The 9,956-nt window shown below is 34.0% G+C and overlaps 1 protein-coding gene across 2 annotated transcripts; it reads right to left on the bottom strand.

The window, feature by feature from the left end:
- Positions 1–886: 886 nt before the first annotated feature.
- Positions 887–5,613, bottom strand: LOC127087048 (double-stranded RNA-binding protein 2). 2 transcript variants are annotated; one of them, XM_051027893.1, is made up of 4 exons: positions 5,131–5,260; positions 3,698–3,920; positions 2,420–2,639; positions 887–1,925 (listed from the first exon to the last, which is right to left on the bottom strand). In XM_051027893.1, the coding sequence occupies exons 2-4, from the start codon at positions 3,707–3,709 to the stop codon at positions 1,174–1,176; spliced, it is 984 nt and encodes a 327-aa protein (XP_050883850.1). In that variant the 5' UTR covers positions 3,710–3,920; positions 5,131–5,260; the 3' UTR covers positions 887–1,173. The 2 variants fall into 2 exon arrangements, with proteins under 2 accessions (XP_050883850.1, XP_050883849.1); XM_051027892.1 differs by lacking the exon at positions 3,698–3,920 and having other exon boundaries at positions 5,131–5,613.
- Between the last annotated feature and the right edge of the window lie 4,343 nt (positions 5,614–9,956).

Genomic DNA, 9,956 nt, shown 5'->3' with positions numbered 1-9,956 from the left:
CTGAACTTCCATTTAAGTATCCAACACTGTTGAGGTTCCATATTATCACTCTGTACCTCTGTTTGTTTAATTTTAGAATCTCAAAATTGTGTCTTGAGTCATTTATATATAGTAAAAATGTCTTTATCTTTGAATAGTATTTTCATACAGGGAAGAGGTTGTAATACAACACTACTATAGCATGAAAATGACTTTACATGTAGAGGAGGTGTTTGCTTTTTCTGATATAATGTAACTTCACATTCGAACAACTTGAGTGCCTGCTTCAATTAGTTGAATGGAACATGACATAAATGATTGACAAAAAGGATGACAATGCAAGTTCCTCAACAAACTAAGTGGTTACATACAAAATACAGGTCTATTTTATTACTGAACTAATGTTTGTCGGTATCCCTCTTCACAATAAATTAATTTATCAACATCAATAGACAAATGCTAACATTTGACAAGTGTTCTAGTATTGATTTAGAAGTATAAATTACTCACTCCATCTCATAGTGCTTCATTTAAAATAACTTCTCTCAAATTATGTTTTCTATAGTGCTTCATTTAAAATAACTTCTCTCAAATTACGTTTTCTATAATACTAATGCGTCATATTTTATCATCTGAATCAATGTTCCCGTTATTTTTTAAACTAACAAATAAATACAAATATATATATCTCAACTGCTCAAGCATCACATCAATCAATAACAGGTAAAGCTAATAAAAGACCAAAGAGTAAAACCTAGGAACTCGATACATAAGCCATGTCATTGTCTGGTACGCTTCATGATCAAAGCTTCTAAGAGAACTCAGACTGAACTCACATTGATGTGAGGAAAATAAATGCAGAGTATGTGAAGCATTACTGATCACAGGTCAAAGCGATCAATAATCATTAATCAAATTCGCATACTTGCTGAAAAGGCGTGATAAAATATGACATACATACATTGCATATAGTAAAAACTAGTAAATTTTATGCCAAACTACTCTGAATTTTACAGAAATTGAGCTACGGATGCTAATTAACCTGCGCCAACCCTCGAATTTAACAGGACAAAATGGGGGTAAGGAAGGAAATAGGGAGAGATATTTGACATCACTCATTATAGGATGCAAACCAAGCTATCACAACAAAAACATTATGGTGTTCCAATGAATTCAGACCCGCTCAAATCAATTTCAAATTTTCAGCTGCTCCAAACTCTGCAAAGTCTCTGGTTGTGGTGGGCAGTTCTCAGTCTTGTCCGTCTCTAGAATTTTAGCTGGAAGCTTATCTTGTTCAAGACGGGCAGGTAGATCACTTCGGCTGGGGGGAGATTCATCTTTTCTTGGTGGCGGGGCAGCAAATACAGGAATAGCTTGTCGAATACTTACCGGAGGAGCAACTCGTACAGGCAGAGCCCGTATAACCTGATGAACTGAGGCGGGTGGTGGAAGAGGTGGTGCAGAGAACACGGGTACTACCGTCCTCATAGCCACTGGAGGTGCAATCCCATGGCAAGGTGATCTCATTTGTCGAATGGGAACATAAGGTGCTGCTCCTGCGGCAGGGAACCTTGGAGGACGGGTCATCCAGTTTTCTAGTGCATAAGATTGTGGCGGCTGCACAATGGACTTGTCACCGGTTGCTGTTGTTGGCGGATGCCTGCTTCGCGGATTTTCATTTGATGTTGCCGATGAAGGTTTGTTTCGAGGTCCTGTCTTTGGGCAAATTAGGGGAAGGATCTTTGATGTGGTAGCAGGAGGTTGAGAACTAGTTGGCCTGAGATTTTGAATCTGAAACTTCTTCTGAAATGGAATTGGAGCATTTCGGTTAGACATTGACATCTTTTCCTTCAGACGGTAGTTCAGCAAAGCCCGAGCTATCGTGATCTGTTCTAATTCGTCATTGTTCTCAGGTTCAGTTGAAGAGCTAGCACTCTCTTTTGCCACTGATGAGAAAGGAAATTAGTGTTAATTCATATTTAGTCCTTTACAAGGGAAATAAAAAATCTGACTCGAATACATAGAAAATGATAAAGTGGTCTAGAATAACAGAAAAGTAACACTTTATGGCACATAATATCATGTCTTCAAAGGAATTTAACTTATAATAAAAAAAAAACATAGGCGTCTAAGAAGGCTTGTTATTACTATGTTGAAGATCATATTGCTCTTGACACAAATAAATTATGGAAGCACGGCAATTTTTCAAATAGATTGTTCGTGCATCACCCACCACAATACCATTAGATGGAATTTTCAGCCTAAATCATTGGCCACGTGACCACATGTTTAAACAAAATATGAAAAATCAAGAAAACGGGCTCCAGCAAGGTATTGGGGCCTATGTATTCAGAAGACAAATTCATGTGAAGTGTGAACATTCATATATTTCCATGAAAAGCAATAAATTTTTCAAACAAGAAGTTAGCCACCCGCTTACATAGCTTTAAAGATGACCAAGCTGCCATGGCTGCATTTTTCTCGGCTTGTTTCTTATTCTTGGCAGGTTCACCAGTAAATGTGATTCCAGCTAATTCTACTATCCCAGTAAAAACAGGTAAATGTCCTAGGCCTGATCTGAATGTTGTGTACTGAGGCAATGGAGCCCCTACTCGCTGTGCAATTTCCTGTAAGAGGTTCTTGTAAACTCCAGTCTCATCCTACAAAAAGATGAACATGATGAGTATATGAACAAAAAGCTACTAAGGGTACCAAGAAGACATGGAAAGACTGCCGTATGGATAAGTAGCCACATTAGCAATGAAATCAGGCTAACATAGAAACATATTTAGAATAAGACTACCTAAAATAATTCCAACAATGGGTCAGAAAACCCATTACCATCAGTGGACCAATTCTCCTTTTCTCAAAAATTCTCTTTTGATTTGGATATAGTATATATTGAAGATTTGCAGGGATATAATACATCCAGAGGAGAAAACAGTACCCTGTACCATGTGCAGGATTCCTACAGTGGACCAACGTTTCACTAATAATAAAGTAAAAACATTTCTCCATTTTCAAGTGTTGGGAGTCAAACAAACTTCCTGCTGACAATAACACCAATACAACAAATGCATAACACTCCTCACCAGGTGTCTGATTAAAAATATTTATTTTTATTAACATGGAGATGTGCCAAACATTGCTAGGCTACTTCTTGGACACTTCGCCAACACTCAACTATGGGTTGACAAAACTAGCACACAACTCTTATAAAAGAACTTTCACTTTGTTTTTTAAATAACCTTCGTGACGGTCAACTATACACGGCCAAGCCAACATATGAATGGTTAAAATTGACACCATTCATTCACACTCTTGACTAACAGCTCCATATATATGTGTCTATGTATGTAAATATCGTGCACTCGTGTCTGGTGTGAGTGTCGCTTGTGTTTTAAGAATATAATAAAAAGGTCGACGCATGTGTCAGTCAACAAGCAAAAGTGATTTAACAAATTGGATATGACTAGTGTAATGGGGCACTAAAAAAATACCGTTGTTTACTTTAGATACTACTGTTAGACAATCTTTTACATACAAATAGTCAAACACCATAATTTTCCCATCGCCAATCCCTAATCAAAAGTCAACATTATCATCCAAACTAACTTTAATGTAATAGGTTTTTCTATGCTCCTTGTTGAACCAATACAATAATTGGTTTTAGACAAGATGTAAAAACAATCAATATACGAATTCAAGTGGAACTTACAGCACTGTTCATTTACTCAAATACCAGTCTGTTACCGTGACAAAACAGTATTGGAATGTGCCAATACTGTTATTCACCGTTTTTATGCTGAGAAAAAATCCACAGATGAACCGCGCAAAACGCCGTTACAACACCTTTCCAGACGCGGAATTTTTCAGAAAATAATATTTATAAATGTTGTGATTAATTCGCACCGTGACGACCGCAATCAATAAAGCAGCACCTGTACCAACCAAAATCACAAAAGGCTTTATTCGACCAAGGCCGTTATTTAAAACCTTGTGTATTCTCAATTTTTAATTCCAGCATTTCTTAATTTTATTCAAGGTTTAAAAAAACGGTCTGGTATTGTAACAAAGTGGTATTGTAACAAAGCGGTATTGGAAGGAGCCCATACCATTCTTCGGCACTTTTATGCCGAGAAAAAAAACCACAGATGAAATGCAAGAAATGCTGTTACGACACCTGTCCAGACGCAGAATTTTTCATAAAATAATATTATAAATGTTGTGATTAATTCACATCATGACGACCACAATCAATAAAGCAGCGCCTGCACCGACCAAAGTCACAAAAGCCTTTATGCGACGGCGGCTGTTATTTAAAACCTTGAGTGTATTCTCAATTTTTAATTCCATCATTTCTTAATTTTACTCTAGGTTTAAAAAAACGGGCTGTTATTGTGACAAGTCGGTATTGGAAGGAGCCCATACCATATTCACCGTTTTTATGCCGAGATATGCCGAGAAAAAACCACAGAAGAAACGCAAGAAATACCATTACAACACCTTTCCAGACGCGGAATTTTTCAGAAAAAAATATTTCTAAATATTGTGATTAATTCACACCGCAATGACCGCAATTAATAAAGCAACACCTATACCGACCAAAATCACAGAAGCCTTTATGCAACCGCAGCCGTTATTTAAGACCTTGGGTGTATTATCAATTTTAAATTCCTGCATTTCTTAATTTATTCACATAACATCCATAAATCAAAATCAATAACAACGAAATTGAAAACCTAATCTCCAAAACAAAGCTAAACAGAACTGTTACAGGCGAACGTAGATTCAGTGCCATGATTAATTTCTAATTGACACAGTTCCTACCTAATCCTACAGTAAATCAGACAAATACAGGGGCGATTTGGTCATTCCACGACCAACTCCAAATTCAGTCGTCGACGCAAGAAAACACGCGCTTCCTCTCACAGTAACCATGCGCTACGACTCGCAAAAGAGTCCAGGTTCATCAGAACGTGCAGTCGCGTACGTTAGCAAACATCTCATACTTTTGTTATTTTGTTTTTGTTTCTACTTTTAGTTTCACTACACAAAATTTTCTACCGTTACTGAGTTCAGATAACGAAGAACGAAAAAAGCAAAAACCCTAAAACCAAAAGCGACATTGATAGATAGAAAAAAACTCACGAGGATCTTAGCGGCGAGTGAGTGAGAAGGACCACGGTGGGAAAGCGAATTGAGCGCTACTTCGGCAGCGGAATGTTCAGCTTGACGTAAAGTTGAACAGTACTGAGGACTCTCGAAGATCTCGCCGTTAAAGTTAACGGTAGCTTTAAACCTCGGCGCGTGATCGGGACCTTCTCGGATACAAGTGTATGAAGGAAGATTGAAGCAGCTCCTCTGCGCCAGCTCTTGAAGCTGGTTCTTGTACATTTTCCGATCTCTCTCAGTTCGCTCGAGTACTAGATAAACAAATGAATGCTGTGAAATAGATCGGGTTGGGCGATTCTCCGGCGAGAACCGGTCCCGGTGGGGCCGGGAAACAGTTACCGGCGATAAGGTTTGGTGTTAGGGTTGGAGGAAGAAAGAATGAGAGGGAGTTAGAGAGAGAAAGTGGAGGAGCGAGAAAGAAGAAGAAGTAGAGAAGAAGAGTAATTAGTGATTTTCTGGTAATAAATAATAATATAAAAAAAAATATTACTATTATAAGGTTATTTATTTATTGCGTTGTTGTTGGGAGTCAACTTAACGTTAGGCTGCAGGTGTAGTGTAGCACTGCATGGATCTCATCTTTTCCTATACTTTATTGTTACAGCAGATTCTTACTTCTTTTTTTTTTTCTTTTTTTTTTTTTGAGGATTTTAAGTTTTAAGTACCTTAAAAATAAATATTTTTAAATTCTTTTCCTACATTCTAAGATTCAACTCTGTCTAGCCTTAACTATGAGTAAAAGAACCATTTTTCATTTTTACTAAAAGAGATAATTTAAATATATTTAATTTTTTTAATTTTGTATAAAAGAAATATAACATAATTATTAACTTACTCTTAATAAATTACCATTTTTTATAATAAATAATTAATACAATGATAATTTAGAAATAAAGTTATTAAACGCGCATAAATTAATTGATATTTATTTATATTTAAGAAAAAATATAAAGATTTTTGTTTATAAATAAAAATTGATGTATATCTAATATGTGATACTCGCCTTAAATCATTCGCCAACACATTTTATTTTAATTACATGTTAGTTACAATCTTCTTGTTATATTTTCTCTTCATGTATAATTTTTTAGTGCACTTTCCTTTTTATATATTCACTAGAATCTTTCACGAAAAATGTCTTGTCAATAATAACCTTTATAATTTTAAACTCTTTGTTTCAGAATTGATCGAGATAAGATTTCACTTTTTATAATTTCAATAGTTAATTTTCAATCTCGTCAAAAGAAAATAAAAATATTAGATTTTTTTATATATGTTCTAAACATGATATGTGTCGTTCCTTCTAGTGAGACTCAAAGATGGCTTTGTGCATAATATAGAATGGATAAAGATTCTGCTAACTGAACTACATTTTTAACCTGTGTTATGTGACTAAATATATCAGAAGTTCACATTTTTAGGATAATCATATGTAACTTTGTTATATAGTAAAGTATGATACATTGAGACAAGTTACATTTTAGAATAATCATATGTTGAATTTAGTTATGTAACAAAGTATGAAAATTTTAGACAAGTTTTTGTAGTGGAAAATGTGTTATATGATATCGATGACCAAAAATGATGCGTTGGATATAGTGGCAGTGACAAGCCTATGTAATTATTAAATAAAATTTTATTTTTATATTATAAAAATGTTACAGTTTTTTCTAAAACTAATAAAATATATAATAAATAGAATTCGTGAAAATTTTATCGTGATATACAACACCTCTCAAATAAATAAGGTTAGAGGAAGTATTTTTTATCTTGTAATATATAAATCATGTTAAACATGTTGACATGGACATAATTAGATTTATTGGACATTGTCTTGTAACACAAAATTGCCACATCAACATCTAGCGTGTGACATCTATCCCGATGAGAAACAAAATTAGATATAATTATATAGATCAAAATAAATAAATAAATTCTAAATTGCAAGGAAGAAAAATATAAATCATATAACAAAAAATTTTAAACTTCAACTTTAACTAGTGCATATGTTAATTAAGGTTGGTTCAGTGCAATAAGGAGTTGCCTCATATCTTACAAGAGTGCGGGTTCAACTCAAAATGTTGATGTGGGTGAATTGACCATAATCTTATACGGAATATGATGAGTCCTCTGCTCCAAGAAAATTACCAAGATAACATCATCGATTGATCCTTTCCATCTCTATTCTTTCACTCTCTCACTCCTTCTCCCTCACCATCTTCACCTTTGATTTGACCCCCATTTATGTCTTGCTGGTATCGTCTTCTTCATGTTCCAGTCTTGAGTGGGTCTGATTTTTGCTCTAGTTTTATGTGTTCCCTTCTGTATGTGTTGTTGTCTCCAATTTTGTGCAGTTTCTTTTGGTTCAGTCGTTTCTGTCCCTATATTAGTTTGTGATCTACTTGGTTTTTGTTAGTTGTCTTTAACCATAGAGATTATTTACCATAATTTCCATTATTCCCCCAATCAAGAAATCATGGAACATATTGGAACTAGTACTTATACTGTGAGACACCTTGTCCATGTGAAGAAAAAACCTTAAACAAGAGGGGACTCTGCATCATATAGCAGAAATTGTCAAATTTTCAACAATCAGCAACAAAAAATAAACCCAAAGCATACAACCAGAAATCAATCTAAAACCATTCACAACAATAAACTAGAAAACCTCACAATTCCCTTTGATACAAGAAACATACCAGACCCAAACAAAGATCATGAATTACTCATGTATGTAGAGGAGGAGATCCAAGAACAAGATGTAGCCCCAACCATCAATATCTTAGGGAAAATGGTGACAAAAAAACTCATCCATATAGGGCTTATGCAAGCCGCTCTAGCCAACATATGGTGTAATCCTTATAATTTAATGTTTAAATAAGTTGATGCAATTATATTCAATATCACCATGGATCACAATCGCATTTTGTAAGAAAGTTCATGGAGCTTCATGAATTATTGGCTAATTATCCAAGAACGGAATGGAAGAACTTCTATTGCTAAAATAAAATTCTTAAAAGCCTCTGCGTGGGCCCAGGTCTAGGAGTTTCCCATTAATGGTAAACCGGTCCATATGGGATTCAAATTGGGAGCTAAATTTGGAGAAGTGTTGGAAGTTGGTATCTTATACATGTCGGATATAACTACGATTGTTAAGGTCATAGTCAATTTGAGTATTATAGTTCATATAATGCCTGGGATGTACATAGAAAGTAAGAACAATGCAGTTAATTAGATTGACTTCCATTCTGAAGAATTATCATTGTTCTGTTTCTATTATGGATACATGGAACATTAGGATGAATACTATAATAAACAGGTGGCTCCTAGTCATGATATTGTATAAATTAACCCTTTAGGTTTGTGGATTAAATTTAATCAATCAGGAAGATGCTAGATTCCTTGGGCGGAAAGGAAATTCAATAGTAAGCCCCTAACAAACCTAATATGAGTTTACACAAACCAATCCCTAAGTCTGTGATGGAAAAATAGATCTTTTAACCATGCAGAAAGAAAAGGGATCAAAAGAAGGAGAAACTACATCAACCATCATTCAGAACAAGAAAAGGATAATCTTTGAACCAGAGAAAAATCACAATGAGCTACAAAGTCCACCAGCATTGATCATGGCTAGCTGTATGGATAAGGCAGTCACTAAAGGATGAAGCTTATCTCCTGGAATTATAGGGGGTTAGGAAACCCCCAAACCATGAGAGCTCTCAAACACATGATAAGAACTTACTTTCCTAATATTTTGTTTTTGTCTGAAACTAAGAAATGTTATTCTGATAACATGTATAATAGTTTAATGAATATTATCCCCTTAGCTAATATTCATAATGTTAATTCTGGTAATAATAGTCTAGGTAAGGATGGTGGTCTCACTTTTCTTTGGAGCAAAAATGTAAATCTTGTCATTCTTAACTCTAATAAGAATATGATTGATTTCTATATTATGTCTTGCAATAGTAATATGAATAATATTCTTTGGAAAGGTACTGGTAATATGGCTATCCAAAGAGCAATAAAAAAAACTCTAACTTATCATATTATTATTTTTCATTTATAAATTATTCGGTTAGTTATGCTTTTAACTCTAATATTTGAGTAGTTTTAAGTTTTAGTACCTTGAAAATAAATATCTTTAAATTCTTTTTCTACATTCTAAAATTCAACTCTCTCTAACCTTAACTATAAGTAAAAGAGACATTTTTCACATTTACTAAAAAAGATAGTTTAAATATATTTAATTTTTTTGAATTTCGTATAAAAAAATATCATAGTTACTAATTTATTCCTAATTAAATTGACATTTATTTATAATGAATGCAAATTGTAATTTACAAATAAAGTTATTAAATACGCATAAATTAATTGATATTTGCTTATATTTAAAGTAAAAAATGATGAAGATTTTTGTTTATATATAGAAAAATGTGGCCTATCACGACGAGTAATTCGTAATACTCACATGAACGATTTGCCAGTTTGTTCTATGCATTCCAAATCATTCACCAATAGACATTATCTTCATTTACACGATAGTCACATTCTTCTCACTTTATTCTCTCTCTATGCATAATATCCTAATGCATTTTTGTTTCTATCTACTCGCTGTAATCTTTCACGAAAAATGTCTTAATTACCAATAATAATCTTCAGATCTCAAACCCTTCGTTCCAGGATTGGACTACATTAGATTTCACTTTTTTACAATTTCAATAGCTAATTTTCAATCTCATAAAAAAGAACAAAATTACTAGATGTTTTCTTTATATATAGTCTAAATTTCATATATGGTG

Source organism: Lathyrus oleraceus, chromosome 5, assembly GCF_024323335.1.
Source record: "Lathyrus oleraceus cultivar Zhongwan6 chromosome 5, CAAS_Psat_ZW6_1.0, whole genome shotgun sequence".
In the NCBI taxonomy this organism is placed as follows: domain Eukaryota; kingdom Viridiplantae; phylum Streptophyta; class Magnoliopsida; order Fabales; family Fabaceae; genus Lathyrus; species Lathyrus oleraceus.
Note: the sequence above shows the minus strand (reverse complement) of the source record. Positions and strands in the feature narration are given on the sequence as shown.